Consider the following 24,165-nt stretch of genomic DNA (forward strand, 5'->3'; position numbering starts at 1 on the left):
ACCTATTTTACCTCCAACATTGCTGGACATGTTTACCAGTGAAAAATCTAATTTGCTCTAATTGAGGTCAAATGAAAAGACTCAAAGACATATAAAAATTCTTTCACAAGCCATATTTTTTTCCTACTTTCTCTGTTTGGTAGCTTCTCAGCTTCCTCAGGACTAAAAACGGTGTTGCTAGCACCTCCCAATATCAGAGAAGGTGGTAAATGGCCCTTAGAGTACTGGCCACATTATCTCCTACTCATCTCTTTTTCTTCAACAGGGTGTATCCTTGAAGGCAAATATGTGCCTTACTGAAATTGTAACCTTACTCATTTTTGTATTCCCAAAAAGTAAACACTCATAAAGCATTCTCTGAGAAAGGGAGAAGATAAACAAGAGGCAAAGGAAAGAGGGACAGAAATAAAGGAAAAAGAGCAAAGAGAAATGGGTTTAAAATCCAAAGAAAGCTTGGAATCCGGGATGCACCCCTAACTAACTATACATCAATTTATTTTATCTCTTTGTGCCTCAATTTTTTTCATCTGTGTAAGTAGGGACTAAATGTATCTGTATTTAGGAGTGTTGTGAGGTTAAATAATTTTAAATTTACTGTTGTTGCTAATATGATTTTATTGTTCTCACAGAAGCATCACCAAAGAAATATTTCAAAATTGTCTATGAACATCTCCAAAAGGCAAAGATTCTGAAAATGTAAGCTGAACAAGTGAGAAGAAACAGGAGAATAAGAAAAACAGTGACAGGGATGCCTGAGTAGCTCAGTCATTTAGCATCTGCCTTCAGCTCTGGTCATGATCCCAGGGTTCCGGGATCAAGTCCCTCATTGGGCTCCCTGCTCAGCAGGAAGCCTGCTTCCCCCTCTCCCACTTACCCTGTTTGTGTTCTCTCTTGCTATCTTTCTTTCTGTCGAATAAATTAATAAAATCTTTAAAAAAAAAAAGAAAGAAAAACAGTGACAAATGTCAAAAGAAAGGTCATCAGATTAAAAAAAAAATTTTATGGGGCACCGGGGTGGCTCAGTGGGTTAAAGCTTCCGCCTTTGGCTCAGGTCATGATCCCAGGGTCCAGGCATCGAGCCCTGCATGGGGCCCTCTGCTCAGCAGGGAGCCTGCTTCCTCCTCTCTCTCTGCCTGCTTCTCTGCCTACTTGTGATCTCCGGCTGTCAAATAAATAAATAAATAAAATCTTTTAAAAAATTACAGCAAGTGACTAAAAGAATCTTTAATATAAATACTTATTTTTTGTTTATTTGCTTGCTTTGTTTTTGGGATTTATTGTCTATTCATTAATTGATTTGCTGAAGATATATCCTAAGCATAAAATAATGTACTCCTTCCAAATTTGACTCTAAGACTAAGTATAGATTTTTCCAGGAAACAGGAATCTAAATGTAGATCCTGTTCACTATTCAAATAAATGCTTTGTACAGTGTTGTTTTACTAGTTTTATAATCCTATTCAATTTTACATCCACAGTGATAGCCAATATATTAGAAAGCATTTGAGAAAGAGAGCAACAAAGGGGATATAGAGACAGAAAGGGAGAAGAGGAGAAAATGTAAAACCAAAAAGGAAAAGAGAAAAAAAAGGCAAGCAGAGAAAAGTAGACACACTACAAAGTCATCTAAGAAAGACTTAATAAGTGTGTTGTAAAATTTCCAATAACCGCTGTACTTGAAGTCTGAACTTTTTATCAAACTTGTTTGCTGATTATGGCCCTCAGGATCAACATCAGAGAAAAATGCTGACAAATCAAGAAGTCGTAGGTTGTCCTTACATACAAACTTGTCAGGAAAAAAAAAAAAGTTATTTTTGCCTAACTCAGTGCTGAGGGCTGTAAACAATTGTCTTGTCAGTTGGTCCTTTGCAGACTCAAGAATACTTAAACTCCATTCAATCCAAGGTATATAAAACCAGAGTCTTGGTCATGTTAATTTATGTAAACTTACAGTTAAAAAAAAAAAAGTGTTTCCAGAAAAGAAAATTCTGAAGTAAAATCAAAAAGAAGAAAATTGTGGGGCTCCTGTGTGGCTCAGCGGTTTAAGCCTCTGCTTTTGGCTCAGGTCATGATCTCAGGGTCCTGGGATCATGCCCCACATGGGGCTCTCTTCTCAGTGGGGAGCCTGCTTCACCCCCCCCCCTCCGCCTGCCGCCCTGCCTGCTTGTCTCTCTCTCTCTCTGTCAAATTAATCAATAAAAAAACTTTAAATAAAAAAAAGAAGAAAATTGTGCTCTTCTTACATACCAATCCTCCCCATATCTTGTATGTCTAGGACTTGTCACCCTGGCCTGACTTGTTCAGATAATAAGCAAACCCAGACAGTAGACACATTCACTTTGTATTTAAATGTAATTTGGGTTGGGGGTGTGGGGGAGATTTCAGCAGCTTAGCACATTTCTATTTCTATGGTATTCATAGAAATCTATAGGTTTTTAAGTTTTTTCTGCAGAACTTGGTGTGAGAGACTTAATATAGACCGTAAGAACATGGCAGCCATTTCTAGAGCCAAAAAGAAAATCCAATTACCAAAACATCAGCAGTTGACTAAAAGTCTCTGGGATGAGGAATCTCTTGAAGCCAATCTTCTGAGCCTTTTTTCAGAACACCTATGCTCAGTGCTGAGCTACATACTTTGGTCCTGAGGATGCACCCCCCTTCTCCCATCATTTCACTAGCTCCCCATGTCTAGCCACAGACATAGCCAGGGAAAGTCACTGCCTTTGTGGTTCACTCTGCCAAGGAATCCACAGAGTCCTGTTTCTCAACTCATTCAGTTCTCACAGTCAAAAGGCACCAGTTTTATTTAAGTGGTGACTCACCTCTATGCTGTTTTCCCAAGGGAAGAGTGGTTAATTTTATCACCTTTGCCAAAATGACAGCAAAATGCTTCTCCCTTCCTCCTAGAGTCCCTCTGACCACAGAAGGACATTTTTTGCAAGCGTTAGAATTGATCTACAGGAATAGGATAATTATCAAGCTACAGTTAAACATCAAGCTAGATGTTTCATTTTTTTTTCCAATAAATGTTCATGGAACATCTAAAATGTACCAAGCACAGTGTTGTTCAATGTTAATAATGACAGTAACTATTAAGTGCTAAACACATTAAACATTTATTAAATGCATTACATGAGGTACCCTTTATGATGGGCACTATTATTATTTTCATTCTACAAATGAGGAAACTGAGGCACTGAGAGTATGGTAATTTACCCAAAATCAGACGTGAGTAGCGGCAGAACTAAAATTTATTTATTTATTTATTTATTTATTTAATTTTAGACACAGAGAAAGAGAGGGCATGTGTGGAGTGGGACAAGGGGCAGAGGGAGAGGGAGAGAATCCTGAAGCAGACTCCCCACTGAGTGAAGAGCCCAACACAGGTCTCAATCTCAGGACTCCGAGATCATGACCTGAGCCAAAAATCAAGATTTGGAGGCTTCACTGACTGAGCCACCCAGGCACTCCATAAAACTAGGATTTAAATACATATCTGCCCCCATAGCTCAGAAAGTGTCGCTGCCCTCACATGCAAGAATTCAACTATTAAAAAAAGACAGTGGTGAGCATTATAAAAAAGAACACAGTGCTGTGATGGGAACATGTGTTAAACTGGGGTGAAGGTAGAATGTTCAGGGACGAAGTGATGTTTAAGTTGAAGACAAAAAAAAAAAAAAAAAATCACTACCCAAGGTTGAGAACGGATGTATAGGAGAGGGGATTGAGTGGGACTATACCATGTGGTGAATGTGACCAATGAATAAAGTTTCTGTGTGAGCCCACCAAGAGCATTTGTGGTTTCATTCTGTTAGAGTTAAGTCCAATCAATTGTACTTTTCCAATCACATATTCAAGTTGACTATAAGCTTTCATTGTCACTATCAATCAGCTGAAAATTACTTGAGCAGAAGAGTTAAAATACATCAAGCAACTGAAAAACCCCAGTTATAACTGGCTCATTTGAAAGAGGAACAAAGACAGCTTAAAGCACTTGGACCTCACATAAACACAGACCCAGCCTCCAATTTAAGCAGTGTCAAGTGTTTCCTTACCTTGAAATAAGTTATTTATCTTTCTCAGACTTAATTTTTCTCATCTCCAAAAAGGGACTAACAATACATCTTATTGTTTTGAGGGTTAAAGAGACCCATGGGAATTAATAAATGAATGAATGACAGCCATATTTCTTTTTCTTTCCTTTTTTTAAATTTCAATTCAATTAGCCAACTTATAGTACATCATTAGTTTCAGATGTAGTGTTCAATAATTTATCAGTTTCATATAACACCCAGTGCTTATCACATCATGTGCCTCCTTAATGCCCATCAATCAGTTACCTAATCCCCATCACTCAGTTACCTAATCCCTCATTCACCTCCCCTCGAGGAACCCTCAGTTTCTTTCCTATAGTTAAGAGTTTCTCATGGTTTTTCTCCCTTTCTGATGACTTCCCACTCTGTTTTCCCTCCCTTCCCCTATGATCCTCTGCCCTGTTTCTTATATTACACATATGAGTTAAGACCTTATGATACTTGTCTTTCTCTGACAGACTTGCTTTGCTCAGCATAGTACCCTCCAGTTCCATCCACATCAATGTAAATGGTAAATATTCATCCTTTCTGACAGCTGAGTAATATTGCATTGTGTATATATATACAACATCTTCTTTATCCATTCATCAATGGACAATCTCAGCTCTTTCCACAGTTTGACCATCACTGTCAATGGACATCTCAGTTCTTTCCACAGTCTGACTATTGTAGACATTTGACAGTCATATTCCTACCAGAAGAAAAAAATCTCAAACTTGAGAAGAAATTTCCACCAAAATTTTAAGAATCTGTTTTCAGCTGATGTTGGTTGACAGACTTCTGTGTAATTCCAGGTTTTCAGTATTACTGACAGACTGCTGTGACAACTCTGGTACACAATTCCAGATGGGCACATGCCAACTATTGCTTGAGTATGTATGTAGGAGTTGAACCTATAAATCAAGGTTATTGGAAGTTCAAGATTATTAGATAATGCCTAATTATTTTCCAAAATAGTTTCATTAATATATACTTCCAGCAGCAATGTAACATACATCCCATTTGTTCATATCCTCTGGATCACATGTTAGTCTCAAACTTCTTAATTTTTGCAAATTAAACAAATGTAGAATGTTATCTCATTGTGGGTTTCCTTGGGATTTCCAAAATTACTAATAAACTGATTATCACTCCACATGTTTATTCCCATCTTTCTTTTGGCTGAAATGCTTGTTAGTATCATTGGCCCATTTTCCAATTGTCTCTGTTTTCAACTTACATAAGGTCATTATTATTGTAAGCAATAATCATTTGTAACTTAAATATCTTGCAAATGTTTTCTAGTCCTTACATTTATTTTAAGGTTCTTCCCGTTAACAGCATTTCAGAGTTTAAATATTGGTGTTTATATATATTTTATTTATGAAAAAAGGTTTTTTTGTTTTCTTTGAGAAAAAAATTGCACACCTCAAGGTCACAAAGATATTCACCTGTATTTTCTTCTAAAATAGTTGATGTTTGGCTATTGATATTTAAATTCTAAACTAACTGATGTTAACTTAAATCTTTGTTAAACCCAAGTCTTCATAGATATGCTCCAGCTTTCTTCTAGAAGACTTATAGCTTTTACTCTTATTTTATGTATATGATTCACCTCAAATTAATTTTTTATGTGATGTGACTTACAAGGTAAGTTTCATTATTATCCATATGAATATTTACTTACTCCAGCACCTTTTGGTGGAAAGACTTTTCCTTTCTCCATAACTCTTTTGACAATGTTTTGTGAAAATAGATTAATTCCGTGTGTGCTGGCTTATTTTTGAACTCTCTATTCTGTTCTATATATCTATAGATTTGTATATATTTATCTTATGTTGATTGTTGTATCTTTATATGAAGTCTTGGAATCAGGTAGTATAAACTTTCCAAATCTCTTTTGCATAATCTGTTAAGTTTATTCCTAAGTGTTTTCATTTTTATCTAATGTCAATAGTGTTTTGCAATTTAATATTCCAATGTTTTTATTCTTGGTACAGAGAACATATTTTCATATATCGATCTTTTATACAGCAATATGGCTACATTCACTTATTATGCAGTCATGATTTTTCTACATAGAAAACCACAAAGTTTGGAAATACATAGTTTAATTCCCTTCCAAACTATATCATTTTTTTCTTCTTTATTGCAGTAAGACCTCCAGTCTTTTCAAAAATAGTTCAGAAAGACACTAAACCAGCAAACAACTACACCCCACCAAAATGCCTCTTTCATAAAGTCAGGACAATACAAGAGTGTCTACTCTAAATACTTCCATTCAACATTTCATTATAAGTTCCTACCATGGAAATTAGGTTTAGAAAATAATAATAAAAGGCACCCAAATTGAACAGAAAGAACCATCTGTATTTGCAAATCAGGGGAATTCAAATAAAACTCACAATAAGATACCAGTTTACATCCTTCAAGTAGCCATATTTTTTTCCAAAAAAGGAAATTAATAAGTGTTGGCAAGGAAGGAGTAATTAGAAATCTGATACATTGGGCGCCTGGGTGGTTCAGTGGGTTAAGCCGCTGCCTTCGGCTCAGGTCATGATCTCAGGGTCCTGGAATCAAGTCCTGCATCAGGCTCTCTGCTCAGCAGGGAGTCTGCTTCCCTCTCTCTCTCTCTGACTGCCTCTCTGCCTACTTGTGATCTCTGTCAAATAAATAAATAAAATCTTTAAAAAAAAAAAAAGAAATCTGATACATTACTTATAGGAATGTAAAATGGTCTAGAGGGACACCTGGGTGGCTCAGTCAGTTAAGCATCTGTCTTTAGCTCAGGTCATGATCTCAGGGACCTGGTTCAGGCTTTCTGCCCAGTGGAAGCTTTCTTCTCCCTTTTCCTGCTTCCTTCCCTGCTTTTACACTCTCTCTCTCTCTCTCTCTCTCTCTCTCTCTCTCTCTGTAAATAAATAAATAAATATTTTAATAAATAAATAAATACATAAATAATAAAATGGTCTAGAGATGTGGAAAAACAGTTGGTGGTTCCTCAAAATTTAATTTAAAATTATCATACCACTCAACAATTCTACTTCTAGATATATGCCCAAAAGAATTAAAAACAAGTGTTCAAACTTATTTGTACAAAAATTTTCATAGCAGCAACATTCACAATAGCTAAAAGGTTAAAACAGTTCAAATTTCTATCAACTGATCAATAGATAACTAAATTGTAGTATACCCATACAGTAGATTATTATTCAGCCATAGAGAATAATAAAATACTGTTACATCTACAACATGGATGAACCTTGAAAACATTATGCTAAGTGAAAGGCAGACACAAAAGCTATATACTGTATGATTCTATGCATATAAAATATCCATAATGAACAAATCTGTAGAAACAGAAAACAGGTTAGTGACTACAAGGGGCTAGGAAAGGGGAGAAATAGAAATTGACTATTTAACTGGTATTGGGTGATATAAATGTTCTGCAAGTAGGTAGTTGGTGATGATTGCACAACATTGTAAATGTACTACATTTGTGATGAATTGTAAAGTTTTAAATGTTTAAAATGGTAACTCTTATGATATGTGAGTTTTACCTCAATCAAAAAAGAAAATCACAAGACAAAAAAAAATTTTGAAAGAAATAAAATTGAAAGCACAACATATCAGAATATCTAAAAGTCCTTAGATGAAAATTTGGACCATTAAATGTATATATTAGAAAAAAATAATGTCTAAAATCAATTATCAAAGATTTTGACCTAGAGAGGTAGAAAAATAAGAGGAAAGTAAGCAGAAAGTAGAAGATAGGAAATAATGAGGATAAGAATAAAAACTGATTAAACCAAAAATGAAAAACAGTAGAAAAAAAATCAATGAAACAAAAAGCTGGTTCTTTGAAAGGCTTAAACAAAATTGACAGTGTCTTAGCCAGAATAATGAGGAGGAGGTGACAAGGAAGGAGGAAATGTGAGAAAGGATAAGACAGAAAAATATAGGCAAATTACTCATATCAAGAATAAATGATGGGACACCTGGGTGGCTCAGTCAATTAAGTGTCCACCTTTTGATTTCAGCTCAGGTCATGATCTCAGTGTTGTGAGATAGAGCCCAGGGTTAGGACCCACACTGGGTGTGGAGCCTGCTTAAGATTCTCTCTCTTTCTCTCCCTTTGCCCTTCCCCCCACCACTCACACATGTGCATACACACTCTCTCTCTTAAAAAAAAAAAAAAAAGAATAAAAGATAATACAGTATTACAGATTCTACAGACACTAACACGATAGTAGGAAATATTATGACAAATTAAAGCCAAAAAATCCAACAACCTAAAAACCAATTATTTTAAAAGTATTACAAAATCTGACTGAAGAAGAAATAGAAAACCAGAATAGTCTTATATCAGTAAAGAAATACAATGTGTGGTTTAAATCCTTCTCAAAACTAACTCCAGGCCCAATGGCTTCACTTTTTAATTACATATTTTTTACTTACTATATATTTTATAAAAATAAGTATTACTGTTTTCCTTAGCTACTGCTAAGATTCCTCAGTCCTTCAGAAGAGGGTAAGTCTACATTGTGGTGAGGCCCTAACTTCATGCTGCAACTAGCACCAAACCCAGCAGGGCCCACCCAGGACTTGCACACACTATCACCTGTGTTTCAGACCTTACCTGCATCTATTCAGCCCTCATCCTGTACCACGATATGGTGAATGTGGGAAAGATCAATGACATCATTAAAGCAGTCAGTAGAACCTTTCTGGCCAGGCTTGTTTGTAAAGGCCCTGGCCAATGTCAACATCAGGAGCCTCGCCTACAACATTAGGGCAGGTGAACCTGGCCAGCAGCTCCCACTGCATCAGCAGGAGGTCCTTCTCTCTCTGCCATCACTGCCTCAGCTGAGGAGAAGAAAGTGGGAAGAGAAAGAAGAATCTGAGGAGTGTGATGATGTCATGAACTTTGGTCTTTTTGACTAAAACTTTTTTGTAACATGTTTGATAAAAAACTGACGGACCCAAGAAATAAATAACTAACTAAATAAAACGAATCCCATACAAACTCATTCAAAACATAGAGGATAAAACATTATGCAACTCATTATATGACCCTGCATTCCCTAAATACTAAATGACATTACAAGAAAGAAATTGACAAACACATATCCATTATGAACATGTGCAAAGGACATTTAACAAAATACCAGTTAGTCGATTCCATCAGTAATTTCTAAAACTAAGAATGCACCATAATCTTACAGAGTTTGAAGAATAAAAAGGTTGGTTTAACATCCAACCATCTCTCAGTATCAGTCACTACAGAATAAAGAAGAAGAACTACATGATCACGTCAAAAGATGCATAAAAATTGGTAAATTTCAACCCAGATTTAAGATTTCTTTTAGAAGTTAGCAAATGAACAATAGAAAGTTATTTGTTTGACCTGATAAAGAACATCTTTATAAAATCTGTAACTGTCATCACATTAATGATGAATACTCTCTCCCTAAGAGCATGCCAGCATGCCACTCTTGATCTTGGAGACAGGTAGAGATATACACTCACTATTACTATTATATATTGTACTCTAGGTCTAGCCATTGAAACAAGAAAAGAAAAAGGAATAAAACACCCAGAGATTAGAAACAAAGAAGCTGGGACACCTGGGTGGCTCAGTCGGTTAAGCATCTGTCTTCAGCTCATGTCATGCTCTCTGGGTCCTGGAATCAAGCCCCACTCAGCAGGCAGTCTCTAAGTCTCTGGTCTCTCTCTCTCTCCCTCTGCTCCTCCTCACCACTGTTCTTTCTCTCTTTCTCTCTCTTGAATAAATAAGAAAAGAAGAAGCAAAATTATAAAAATGTTTTTGTGCAGATGGCATAATTGTGTGCAGAGAAAATATTAAGTGTGCTAAGGTAAATAGTTGATCTATTCAGTGAACTTAGCAAAGTCATACTTTATGAATCTATATAAAAAATCAACTATATTTCTGCAATAATATTAAACAACTAGAAATTGAAATTATGTCCAATACTATTTTTTAAAAATGAAATATTAGGGCTACATTTTTTAAATATATTCAACATCTGTGTATGTAAACTAGAAAACACTGCTAAGAAAATTAAATACATAAGTGGAGAGATGTACCATGTTGATAGAATAGAAAACCCATTTTTTACCATTTTATTTCCAAATTTTCAATGCAATTTCAATCAAGACCCCAACAGGATTATTGGAAAAATTGACAAATCTGTTCTGAAATCTATACAGAAATGTAGAAATTCAAAAGTGCCTAGAATAGCTAATCATTCTCAAAGGAAAAAAATATATACATTTGGGGAATTTATTCTACAACTAATTTCATTCATGATGGCCAAGATTTGGAAGATACAGAAACAACCTGTATGTTCCTTGGTAGATGAATGGATAAAGAAAATGTGAAACATATATACAATGAAATATATAACCTTTTAAAAAAAGGAAACTTGCCATTTGTGACAACATAGATGAACCTGCAGAACATTATGCTAAGTGAAATACATCAGAGAAAGAAAGTAAAATACTACATTATCCTGCTTAGATGTGGAATCTAAAATAGTCAAACTTACAGAAGCAGAGAACAGAATGAGTGTTGCCAGAGGCTGGGGAAGGGACAAATAGAAAGATATTGACCAAGGGAAAGAAAGTTTCACTTATGCAAAATAGATAATTATACAGCAATGTGATTGTAGTTAACAATACTCTATCGTATATATGAAATTTACTGAAAGAGCAGATCTTAAGTGTTCACTACACAAACGCACACACACACAAATAGTAACTGTGAGTGATGAATATGTTAAATAGCTTCTTTGTGATGATTATCTCACAATGCATTCTTATGTTAACATACCAAGTTATACATCTTAAATACACACAATTTTGTTTGTTCGTGATTCTTCAATAAATCAAAGAAAAAGAGCTATTAGAGCCAAGAACTTTAAAATGGCAGCCATTTCCATTTGCTTTCACTGCTCTAGCTGTCAAGCAATCAGTTGTGGTTTTCCAATAAAGGTTTAATATTGATGAGAAAAGAGAAACTCTTCTGTGACATTAGCCTGTAGGGAAACTACGTCACAGCACCACTGGAATTATGGCACCTTGCTATTCACGTGGCATTCAGCTTTCTTAAAAATCCAGGACATAGAGGAAGGAGACTTACAGGCTTAGGTTCCAAGTGTAGGGAATACAATTCCCCACATAAGAATGAGTGTTTCTCAACATGTCTCTTTAGAATACTGTTTCTAAGACAAAGCCCTTCCATCAAAAGAGATAATTAATTCCTGGGAGAGGAAGCAAGAACTACAAGGCAAGATCCCTGAACCTTGATGGAAACCTCTTTAACTATCCATACGGGGCAAGGTGAAAATGTTTTTCTCCACCTCTCCAGAGCAAAATTCATCATGGGCAGAGTGAACCACCTGAATGTGATTTCTCCACACTGTTTGCCTCTTGCCCTGCAGGACCAGAGCCATATATAGATCATTTCTCTGTAGTGTCTTAAGTGAATCCATTCTAAATTCAAAACCAGGAAACACATTTCAAAAAAATTTTCTGTGAAAAAGTTTTGAGGTTTTAGGCTAGATGTAAAGATTTGGACTCATAAGAACACTCTCATTTTAGTAGACTCGTGGAGTTATAAATTATATAGCACCCAAAAGTGCATACATTCAATGTATACAATTACTTAATAACTGTTGAGTTGAGAGTGAATTATCTGAATAGGCTCTTCCCAAGTGTGACACATTTCTCATACTGAAAATTACTTATTACAAGAAGAGGTCAGTTTGAAGACGGGACTATTTCTGAATACCCTCAAACATCATTAAGATCATCTAAGAGAGATGAGGTAAGTTTTTCAATAGTGCTGATGCTTTATTAAAGATTGTTACTTTCCACATATACTATTCATTATTTTCCAACTTTTCAGACATAGTAATAAAATAATTTATCCTTATCCCAATGCTTCAAAAGATAATTCATGAATATCATTAGTTAATTGGACAGTTAAAAAAAAAATGGGGGCTCATAGAGATTAAGCAAATGGTAGGACCCAGCTCTCTGACACCAGATACCATGCTTTGGCCAGGAGACACCTCCTAATAATGAAGAAAAATCATGAGAATGAAAACAAAAATTTACTACATTTCAAACACACAAATACGAAAATTAAATGATATGGGTCACCGGCTATTTCACCCAAACACAAACAGAGAACAGTTTCTGGGATCCACTGCTATGTCTTGCACAAGTCTCTATCGTTCCTTTGAGAGTAAAATTGGTGATGAACCTTCAATTGCATAGTTAAATGTTTCTCTGTATTATTGCCCAAACTGCCAATCCTTCCTATCTTGTAGGGGCATTCACAGTCATAAAATTAAATGAAAATCCTGTGTACATCCTAAACAGGTGTGGTCAATGTCTTAAATAATTGTTGTGATAATCTTTTAGGTGGGTATTATCATTCTTGCTTTATAGATGAGGAAACAGAGATGTAAGGTCTAAAGTAATGTAGCCCAGATAAAAGAAACTACAAGTGGAAGAACAAGGATTCTACTTTGGTCTTCCTGATTTCCAAACCAATACAATTAACCACGGGATCATTTGTTTTGATATTTTGCAGAAGAGTCTGGTGGCCCATTTTATATATATATATTACAATAAGAAACACTTAGGGCTAGGAGAGAGGCCAAGATAAAAGGGTTATTTGATGAAAGCTGTGCCACATTTTTCTTAATATTTGAGAGTTCCAATATGCCATTGTGTGTGTTTTGTGTCTTCTGATGAAACTGCTCCACATGGGCTTGACTCTAAATGAGTACTAAAGTAATTACAGGTATCATGGTCATATCAAAAGGAGATTACTAGTTCAACATTGTTTATTATAAAGTAACAATATAGGGCATGGATTAAAAATTGGGAGGTAAAACAGTTAGCAAGTATAACCTGAGTTTTCTTGGCTCCAGTCTGTATTAGCTGCTCAGTCATCTTGGGCAAGGTCCTTAACTTCTTCTCTATGCTTCTATTCCCTAATGTGTAAAATATGGATAAAAATGATAGCAGTAACCATTCTGTAGGTTTGTAGTGAGGATTAAATAACCAAATGTCTGCAAAAATACTTAGAGTACACTATTAACTTTTCAGAAAGCTTTAGTTAGTATTGCCATCATTATTATAATTATTAATATTAGTCTCTGAGATTGTTTCCTCTTCTGCAAAATGAGTGCTATAACACCATCCACACAGTTTATCATATGAAAAGTTACCATGTATACAAAGCATTTGTTACATGCCACACACACAGCAATCAATCATTCAAAAGTATATATTACTAGCTATTTTAAAGTTATTTGACTTGGGAAACATACATTATGAGTACTTTTAAATAGCTCTTGAATCCATTCATTACATTCCCATCACCTGTTACTCTTTATTCAACTACTATCAATAGTTTGCTCCTGGGATTCCTGTGTCTTCCTTCCAACCCCTCACTGAACCTCAACCCATTTCAGTCAAAGAATACAAAGATCTTTAGGAGAATAAAAAATGTCTAAGTTTCCCCCCTTCACATTCTTCTTTATACTCCCACTCATATTCTTAATTAACTTCCATGGTTCCCCATTTCCTAGATATTAAAGGGAAAATTCTGAAGCTCTGCATTTGGAAGCTCTACATCCATCTACTACCACTTTTTTAGGTTTGGCTAGCACAATGTGTACAATCTACTACTACAACGTAGACTCTTGGTCATTTGGGATGACTAAGTGCACACATGGCCTCCTGCCTATGTGTTTACAAAAGTTCTTCATGTCCATAATCTTGACAATAACTTCAGTGGGGGCAGTTTGATTAATTTCCAATAACTCAGAATCTTTATTTCCAACACACACAGAACCTCAAAAGCATTCACGATTCAATAGAATCCAAGAATGCATTATATATTAGAATGGAAAGTTTAGTAAATTCAGGGTTGTGTTAATAAAAATTGTTTTCTTTTCAGGCAATGTAATTAACTATCAGGTGAAACACATGGAGAATAGGAACAATGTGACAGAGTTTGTTCTACTGGGGCTTACAGAGAATCCAAAGATGCAGAAAATTATATTTGTCGTGTTTTTTGTCATCTACACCATCACTGTGGTAGGTAATATGCTCATTGTGATCACTATCACTGCCAGCCCATTGTTGGGGTCCCCCATGTACTTTTTCCTGGTCTATCTCTCCTTTATTGATGCCTGTTATTCCTCTGTCAATACTCCCAAACTGATTATAGATTCCCTCCATGAAAAGAAGACTACCGGATACAATGGATGCATGACCCAAATATTTGGGGAACATTTTTTTGGAGGTGCTGAAGGCATCCTGCTTACTGTGATGGCCTATGACTGCTATGTGGCCATCTGCAAGCCTTTACACTACACAACCATCATGAGTCGGCGAGTGTGTGGCCTGCTAATGGGAGTAGGGTGGGTGGGAGGCTTTCTTCATGCAACCATACAGATCCTTTTCATCTTCTGATTACCCTTCTGTGGCCCTAATGTCATAGATCATTTTATGTGTGATCTGAACCCCTTGCTCAATCTTGCCTGCACTGATACCCACACACTAGGGCTCTTCGTTGCTGCCAACAGCGGTTTCATCTGTCTGTTAAACTTCCTCCTCTTAATGGTCTCCTATGTGGTCATTCTGAGCTCCCTCCAGAATCACAGCTTGGAGGCAAAGCGCAAAGCCCTCTCCACCTGTGTCTCCCACATCACAGTGGTCGTCCTATTCTTTGTGCCCTGCATATTTGTGTACATGAGACCCGCAGCTACTTTATCTATTGATAAAGCAGTCGCAGTGTTCTACACTATTTTAACTCCCATGTTAAACCCCTTAATCTACACCTTGAGAAATGAAATGAAAAATGCCATTAAGAAATTGTGTAGTATGAAAACTATTTCACGTGACAAATAAATGTGCCTGGAGCTCAACACTGATTCAGTGGAAAGAAAGCTCAAAAGGACATTTTGCATGATTTCAGCAAGTAATACTTAAAGGATGGAGAAATAAATTAACCACTATTAATCATAAATTTTGCATTGAGGATATCAGAAATAAATGCAAGAAAAGAGAGAAAACATAAACAAGGACCACTGCTTATTCAGAAAATTCTACCAAGTTGGAGTTTAGTTTTGCTAGCTTCAACCAAATATATGGATTCATATGCCTTCCTTCTAATAACAACTTAAAGAGATACTAGAATTTATTGCTATCAAGCAATAATCTCTTTAACAATCCAAGGAGGTAGGCACTGAAATTATCACCACTTTACAGGTGAGGAAACTGATAGAAACGGAAAGGTACCAAAGCAGATATATTGGAAAACCAGCAACCAGAATTGACTGATTTCCCAGATCATGTCCTTAACTGCTGTTAACTGCCAGGCAACAGTGATCAAAAGAACAGATAAATATATAGTTAACATTTACTGAGCCAGAGACTGCACTGGACACAATGTATATATTAGTTCATTATCTATAACAAAAGCCTAACAATTTTTCATGAATAACTGCTTGGTTTTTACATATCACAATTGATTTTATATGTTGCCTATAACATTGTGGTAGGTAACTATTTAGGGCTATAAAACCATTAGCGGTTTAACCTCTGAGGGGTAGGTAATGAAGACTATTCCAGGTTTCCAGGTTCCCTTGTAGGCTTTGGAACCATTTTGCATTGTTCATATCACTCATTTTATGCTGATACCCTATCAGAAAGAGTAATGACTCAAAAATTTTGATGTAGGACAGAAATTTCTGATTACTGAATATACAGTCATACTCTATAAAGTACTTGCCTACTGTGTAACAATAGTCTCCCCGAGGTAGCATATTGTCTGGTGCACAATAAGTATTGAATTAATTACTTAATTAATTAAAAGTATAAAGGAAGATGAATAAATTCAAAAATAAAGAGCAAGAAAGCAGTACTGGAGGCTAGGGAATTCTTTCCCACTTTTATCTGATTCAACTCTAAGGAGAATTCTGGCTAGACCTCTTGGGGAAACTACAGTTTGTTTTCACTCTTGCTTATACTAAGGATGAGAAAGAAATTGAAACTGCAATTCACAGCATATGAAACTACAATATGCAAAATAATTTACCTTGATACTCTCCCGCTTTCAGTGACATTTTATTACCTTATGAATGTGGTCTGCTTATATTATGTTTCTGTGTTAATCAGTTTACTTTTTGGTACCATGCCATTATTAAAATATGTGGCTCTTTCTACACACAAAGCTATCTCAGGATATTTTCCATTCATCCCTTTTGTCCTATCTTCATAATCAACAAATATTTTTGAGCCCAAGAAATGTATCAGGCAGGTTGATAGTTGCTGGCCCCTCAGTGGTGAACAAAAGAGAACAAGTTTCTGCCTCCACAGAGCTTAAAATCCATTGAAAGTCTCCCAGGATGAAGCAGAAAATTACAACAAGTATAAATGATAAGAGAGCAGAATCACAAGGTGCTATGAAACCACATTGGAGGGATACAGGATCAAAAGAAGATGCCTAGATGAAAAGATGTAAAAAACAGAACGCAGTGGTAAAAATAAGTCCGCTGGTACAATGAATAGGAATGGGATTGGTGGACTGTCCTAGAAAATGGAATACATAACAAAGGCCAGGAGGTGAAAAAGAGTACACCGGAAACCTAACCAATTCAATATGGTAATCAATTCAAAAACACTGGAAGTTTGTTTTTAGCTAGTGAATGATGCAGTTAGATTTGAGTTTTAGTGGGGGTGCCTGGGTGACTCAGTTGGTTAAGCATCTGCCTTTGGATCAGGTCATGATCCTAGGGTCCTGGGATCAAGTCCTGTATGGGGCTCCTTGCTCAGTAGGGAGTCCGCTTCTCCCTCTGCCTCTGCCTGCCACGCCCCCTGCTTTGTGCTCACTCACTCTCTGTAAAATAAATAAATAAAATCTTTAAAAAAAAAAAAAAAGCTTTGAGGGGAGCCTAGGTGGCTCAGTCATTAAGTGTCTGCCTTTGGCTCAGGTCATGATTCTCAGGGTCCTGGGGTTAAGCCCTGCATCAGGCTCCTCCTCAGCTGGAAGCTTGCTTCCCTCTCCCACTCCCCCTGCTTGTGTTCCCTCTCTTGCTGTGTTTCTCTCTGTCAAATGAATAAATAAAATCTTAAAAAAAAAGGGGGGGGGCGCCTGGGTGGCTCAGTGGGTTAAAGCCTCTGCCTTCGGCTCAGGTCATGATCCCAGGGTCCTGGGATCGAGCCCCGTGTCGGGCTCTGCTCCGCGGGGAGCCTGCTTCCTCCCCTCTCTCTCTGCCTGCCTCTCTGCCTGCTTGTGATCTCTCTCTCTCTCTGTCAAAAAAAAAAAAAAAAAAAAAAAAGCTTTGAGTTTTAGAACGGTAACTATGGCTACAGTTGGGAAATGGTTTGAAGGGGATGAGACTACCCACAGGAGAGTAGTTAGAGGTCACAGTGGTGTTTTGGGTGCAAAAGGATTGAGGTCTGAAGTCTGGTGGTGCCAGTGAGGAGGCAGAGTTTGGTGGACACAACTGTGTCCAATTCCCATCTCAAAGTCTGCATCTGGGGAGCCCAAACTAACACAGAGATAGAAAAGTGCTCAAGAAATACTTGGTACTACAAATAAAAGAATTTGATACAGGATAAAGATTTTTTTTTGCTTTTTTTTTTAATTTTTTTTTATTTTCAGCACAACAGTATTCATTATTTTTGTACCACACCCAGTGCTCCATGCAATCCGTGCCCTCTCTTATACCCACCACCTGGTTCCCCCAACCTCCCACCCCCCTACCCCTTCAAAACCCTCAGATTGTTTTTCAGAGTCCATAGTCTCTCATGGTTCACCTCCCCTTCCAATTTCCCCCAACTCCCTTCTCCTCTCTAACTCCCCTTGTCCTCCATGCTATTTGTTAGGCTCTACAAATAAGTGAAACCATATGATAATTGACTCTCTCTGCTTGACTTATTTCACTCAGCATAATCTCTTCCCGTCCCGTCCATGTTGCTACAAAAGTTGGGTATTCATCCTTTCTGATGGAAGCATAATACTCCATAGTGTATATGGATGACATCTTCCTTATCCATTTGTCCGTTAAAGGGCATCTTGGCTCTTTCCACAGTTTGGCTACCGTGGCCATTGCTGCTATAAACATTGGGGTACAGATGGCTCTTCTTTTCACTACATCTGTATCTTTGGGGTAAATACCCAGTAGTGCAATGGCAGGGTCATAGGGAAGCTCTATTTTTAATTTCTGGAGGAATCTCCACACTGTTCTCCAAAGTGGCTGCACCAACTTGCATTCCCACCAACAGTGTAAGAGGGTTCCCCTTTCTCCACATCCCCTCCAACACATGTTGTTTCCTGTCTTGCTAATTTTGGCCATTCTAACTGGTGTAAGGTGGTATCTCAATGTGGTTTTAATTTGAATCTCCCTGATGGCTAGTGATGATGAACATTTTTTCATGTGTCTGAGGATAAAGATTTGAGAGAGGATTCATCAGTGATATCCAGTTTCTAGAGTAGATTACCAAATGGATGGAACAGAGAAAAGATTAATTTTTTTAATGTGTTAGATGACCTTTAAGTAACAATGTACAATTAAATATATGTTTCTGATCCTCAGAAAGATGTAGGCCACAGAAATGTAGAAAACTTGAACACATAGATGGCCAATAAAACCATAAAAGTAGAGGCACCTGGGTGGCTCAGTGGGTTAAGCCTCTGCCTTCAGCCCAGATCATGATCTCAGGGTCCTGGGATTGAGTCCCACATCAGGCCCTCTGCTCAGTAGGGAGCCTGCTTCTCCTTCTCTCTCTCTGCCTGCTTCTCTGCCTACTTGTGCTCTCTGTCCCTCTGTCAAATAAATAAATAAAATCTTAAAAAAAAAAAAGATGCCTGTGCCTCAGGCCATCACTTTAAAAAAAAAAAAAGAACTCTAAAAATGTCAGTTGGTCTATTATTAGAAATTCAGTGAAACACCAAACCTATAAAATAAAAACAGGCTATGAAAGAAGTTTTTAAAAATCAGACAGACATCAAAATTTTTGCCAGCAAAAGTAGAAATTGGAAGTTAATGAAAAATTTTTTTAATGTTCTCAAGGGAAAGGACTGTAACAACTAATTCTGTATCATGCAATACAGAATTCAAACATGAGAATAAAATGAATAGATTTTCAGACATACAAAGACTCATAAATTTAATTGTTCAAGAATTAAACCTCAGCAAACTGAATTCAATGGATTCAAAAGATCATACACCATGACCAAATGGGATTAACTCTGGGATGCCAGGTTAGTTTAAAATATGCAAAAAGTCAATCTGATACATCACATTAAGACCATATGATCATCTCAATAGATTCACAAAATTGTATTAACAAAGTTCAACAATCTTTCATGATAAAAATTCTCAACAAAATAGATTTGAAGGAAATTGCCTCAACACACATGCAAAAAAGAAAGATGATCTGTGAAAATCTCAAAGCTAACATGATGATCAGTGGTTAAAACTGACACATTTTCCCCTAAGATCCAGCACAAGGCAAGGAAGCTCATGCCACTTCTATTCAACATAGTACTAGAAGTAGCAGCAAAAGCCATCAGACAAGAAAAATAAATAAGGGCATCCAAACTGAAAAGAAAAAGGTAAAATTATCTGTTTCTAGATGACATGATCATATATATAGAAAACCCTAAAACCTACACACACACACACACACACACAAACTATAAAACTAATAAATGAATTCAATAAAGATGCAGAATACATACAAAAATTATTTGCATTTCTTTACACTAACAATAAACTATACCAAAAGGAAATGAAGAAAATAATTCCATTTATGATAGCATCAAAAAGAAAAAAATACTTAGGAATAAATGTAATCAGTAAGTGAAAATTCTTCACACTGAAAGCTATAAGACACTGATTGAAAAAATTGAAAAAGACACAAATAAATGGAAAGATCCCATGTTAGTGGATTAGAAAAATTAATATTGTTAAAATGTTTATATTACTCAAAGCAATCCATAGATTCAATAAAATGCCTATCAAAATTCAAATGGCATTTCTCACAGACATGGAACAAAGAATCCTAAAATATATCTGAAACCACCAAAGACCTTGAATGGCCAAAGCAACCCCAGAAAGGAGACAACGCTGGAGGCATCACACTTTCATTTCCTGATTTCAAACTACTATATTTCAAATCAGTAGTAATCTAAACAATATGGTACTAGAATAAAAATAGACACCTAGATAAATGGAACAGAATTGAGAGTCCAGAAATAAACACTTGCATATGCAGCCCCTTAATATTTGACAAGGATATCAAGACTTCTCAATGAGGAAAGGATAATCTCTTCAATAAACGGTATTAGGAAAACTGGATATTCACATGCAAAAGAATGAAATTGGATTCTTATCTTGTACCACATATAAAAATCCATTGAAAATCAATTAAAGACTCAAATGTGAGACCTGAAGCCATAAAATTGCTAGAAGAAAACATATGGAAAAAGCTTATTGACATTGGCCTGGGTAATGATTTCTTGGATATGCTTCTCATCTCAGCTTGTTCTACACAGCTTCCAAGAGTGCCTGCTTAGGGGAGGAGGCTGGAGAAACATCTGGTGGTGCTGACACCGCCACCTCCATAGATGATTTCCCAATGAGTTTCAGAGGCACTTCTGCAGGCAAATTCCAGTGAATCACACAAGCACTCAGAGATCAGGTTCTCAGTTCAGTGGATCTGCACCTTAGTTGGGGTGGTTTCCACCAGCCTTGGTCCATCTGTGCCTTAGAGGGTTGTTTCCTTCTTGCCAGTCCAGGCCACAGTCCTCTGCTTAGCAGCCTCAGGCTATCAGCAACCCAGAGGGAGGTTCCCAGCTTACCAGTCCATTTAATTTTTCCTGTCAGTCTCTCTCCAGCTACCATAAACTAGTCCTGGCCAAGACAACCTAGTGAACTTCACCATCCAATGGGCAATAACTACTCCTTCTCCAAAAGATGAATCCTAGTTTTGGGGAGGAATTCTACCTTTTAAATTTATTCCTTCCTTTGATATTCACCTCTTAGTCCCAGGGAATTCTTTAGAGTAATCATTAGCCCTTTCCAATTAATGCTCTGCTATAATGAACATGAAGGTATGTAACCCTTCCCTGTTCAAATTACTGTGTTATCTGTCTCCTAATTAGGCCCTGAGATACAACATGGAAAATACCTAATACAACAACAGACTTACAGGTATTTGATAAATAGTATCTCTTTTTACTGTATAACCAAAATTTAATGGACAAGAAAATTCACAAAGGGAAGAATTTATATTGGTGCTAGAGTCCAAAGTAAAGGAATATCATTAAACCTATTATTTTTAATAATCAGTAATAACCAATATCTTAATGATATATAAGATCATTTTAATACCAGTACAATATTCTAGATTCATATCTTTTAGTTCTAAAGATATTTGAGATTCTAAGTAATAAGTAAATATTTATGGATTAAGAAGCAGCAAATTGTAATGACATGAGTGTGGGATGGGAGACAGTAAGTATGGATTCCAGTTCAACCCTTAGTTTTGCATTTAAGTGGCTATTGGCAAGTGTTATCCAAATTCTTGTTAGAGCTGATGTCCTCATCTATATATCAAGAAGCTTGTATTAGATTACTTCTATTACTTCTATATCAAAGATTCATTTAATTATTATCTGAAGTCACTTTTTTTCTCCAGAGCTTCCTCATAGCATTTTTTACCTCAGCATTTCTGAGGGTGTAGATTAAGGGATTTAACATCGGGACCACCATAGTATAAAAGACAGCAACAGCTTTATCAATGGGTAGAGTGATCACTGGGCGCAGATACACAAATATACAGGGCACAAAGAATAAGACAACTACTGTAATGTGAGAGACACAGGTGGAAAGGGCTTTGCGCCTCCCCTCCAAGCTATAGCTCTTTAGGGAGCACAGGATGACCACATAGGACACCACCAAGAGGAGGAAGTTTAAAAGACAGATGAAACCACTGTTGACAGCAACAAAGAGACCAAGGGTATGAGTGTCCATGCAGACGAGTTTCAACAAAGGGTACAAATCGCACATGAAGTGATCTATAACATTGGGGCCACAGAAGGGCAGCCAGACTGTGAAGAGGATCTGAATCGTTGCGTGGAGAAATCCTCCAGTCCAGGCCACTCCCAGCAAAAGAAGGCACAGCCTGTGGTTCATGATAGTTGTATAGTGCAGAGGTTTGCAGATGGCCACATAGCGATCATAGGCCATCACTGTCAGCAGGATGATCTCAGTAGCACCAAAAATATGTTCTGCATAGACTTGAGCCATACACCCATTAAAGGAGATAGTTTTCTTCTCGTGAAGGGAGTCCAAAATCAGCTTGGGAGCTGAAGAAGAAGAATAAATTGTGTCTATCAAGGAAAGATGAGTCAGAAAGAAGTACATGGGAGAGTTCAGAGCCTGGCTGGTGGTAATGGTAACCACAATGAGTAGGTTGCCTGAGAGTGTTACCAAGTACAGAACCAAAAATCCCAGAAACACTATATTCTGCATCATGGGGTTCTGTGTAAGACCTATTAAAATAAATTCAGTCACGTTTCTTTTATTTTCCATCTATGTGCTGTGGGGGATAAAAAAAACTTCAGGAAGGAATGCTTTACTTCTAAAAAACAAAAAGGAAAGAAATAAAGAAATAAGGAACCATAAAATCATCAAACAGTACAAAACTCTGACTTTTAACAGTAGTCTAACAATCTCAGATGATTCCTTCCCTTTCCAAAACTTTCTAGGAATAGGTAGGTCAAAACTTCTCTTAGTGGACATGGAAATAAACTTCAATATAGTATTTAAAGCTAAGTTTTGCCATTGTTAATGCTCACTTTTTCCTGGACCTCAGGTTGCTTTATTCTCTGTATCTCAATGTATTCTTAAATCACGAAGACAGAGAAGATTAAGATAAACTGTTCCTCTTACATATGGGCAAGTTACATAATGAGGTACATGGAAAGAACACCTCTTCCAGATGATCCCATAAATGCTTTACTGAAAAGGTAGTTTTAGAGTCCAAGCCCCAAGACAGTGGTCTCCCTTCGGAAGCCCAATGCATCAGATAATCCTTCCAGCGATGAGAACCCTTGAGAAGAAAGTTGAGTGCACTTCTAATTGCCAACTCTTCTCTAAAGGAGAAATCCTTTGGGAGAACCAACAACCAACTAATATGTTTTTATAGCTTCCTGAAGGTCCAGGCCAAAAGTTGGGTTTTATGATCAAAATCAGACAGAAAACCCCAAATTTGACTCATTCATTACTATTATTTCACTTACTTGTTTCTTGCAAATCTTGAAGTAATTTGAGTATATTTTTTAAATGCTTGTCTTTTATAATTTTCATTTATCCCTTTTTGTTCACACCATACAGAAACAAACATACAAACAAAACTTGGTCTTATGTCAAAATTAATGTGTTTGATGCCCTCTGTTAATTGAAAGACTCAAGCACAGGATCAGTTTCTTTTCTTGTCCTAATCCAAAGACCAATAATGTACCTATTACTACTCAAACCCTCTAATACTCATATTTTTGGATAAGTGAGAAATGGAGAATAGTGTTGATCAAACAGAATGAACCTGGTCTTCCATAAAAGAATCCTCAGACTACAATTAAAAGTAAGGACTTATGGGGGTACCTGGGTGGCTCAGTGGGTTAAGCCTCTGCCTCAGCTCAGGTCATGATTTTAGGGTCCTGGGATCGAGCCCCACGTCCCACGTTGGGCTCTCTGCTCAGTGGGGATCCTGCTTCCCCTCCTCTCTCTGCCTGCCTCTATGCCTGCCTCTCTGCCTACTTGTGATCTTTGTCTGTCAAATAAAATCTTTTTTAAAAAAAGTAACAACTTATTTCTTATTTCAGACAAATTTCTTCTAAGCACAGAAATCTTTGTTACTTGTTTAAATTCACATACTCAAACATTTCAAAATGGAAACTTTTATTACAGCTCTGTTTTACTCCATTATTAATAGCATGTGGATTTTTATTTTTACACTATGTAGGTCCTAC

General features: G+C 36.8%; 2 protein-coding genes and 1 pseudogene across 2 annotated transcripts; 2 read left to right on the forward strand and 1 right to left on the reverse strand.

Moving 5' to 3' along the window:
• Positions 1-7,413: 7,413 nt before the first annotated feature.
• LOC111149913 lies at positions 7,414-9,017 on the forward strand (annotated as a pseudogene).
• Positions 9,018-14,087: 5,070 nt separating this feature from the next.
• LOC111149617 (olfactory receptor 4C46-like) lies at positions 14,088-15,029 on the forward strand. The gene is given in 1 exon segment (XM_022506775.1): positions 14,088-15,029. A coding segment is annotated over 1 exon segment (927 nt). The 5' UTR covers positions 14,088-14,102.
• Positions 15,030-21,796: 6,767 nt separating this feature from the next.
• On the reverse strand, positions 21,797-22,726 carry LOC111149606 (olfactory receptor 4C12). Its single transcript, XM_022506759.1, has one exon. The coding sequence runs from the start codon at positions 22,724-22,726 to the stop codon at positions 21,797-21,799; it is 930 nt and encodes a 309-aa protein (XP_022362467.1).
• Between the last annotated feature and the right edge of the window lie 1,439 nt (positions 22,727-24,165).

The sequence above is a fragment of the Enhydra lutris genome, unplaced genomic scaffold, assembly GCF_002288905.1.
Source record: "Enhydra lutris kenyoni isolate GAN:26980312 unplaced genomic scaffold, ASM228890v2 scaffoldscaffold22, whole genome shotgun sequence".
NCBI classification, from domain to species: Eukaryota; Metazoa; Chordata; class Mammalia; order Carnivora; family Mustelidae; genus Enhydra; species Enhydra lutris.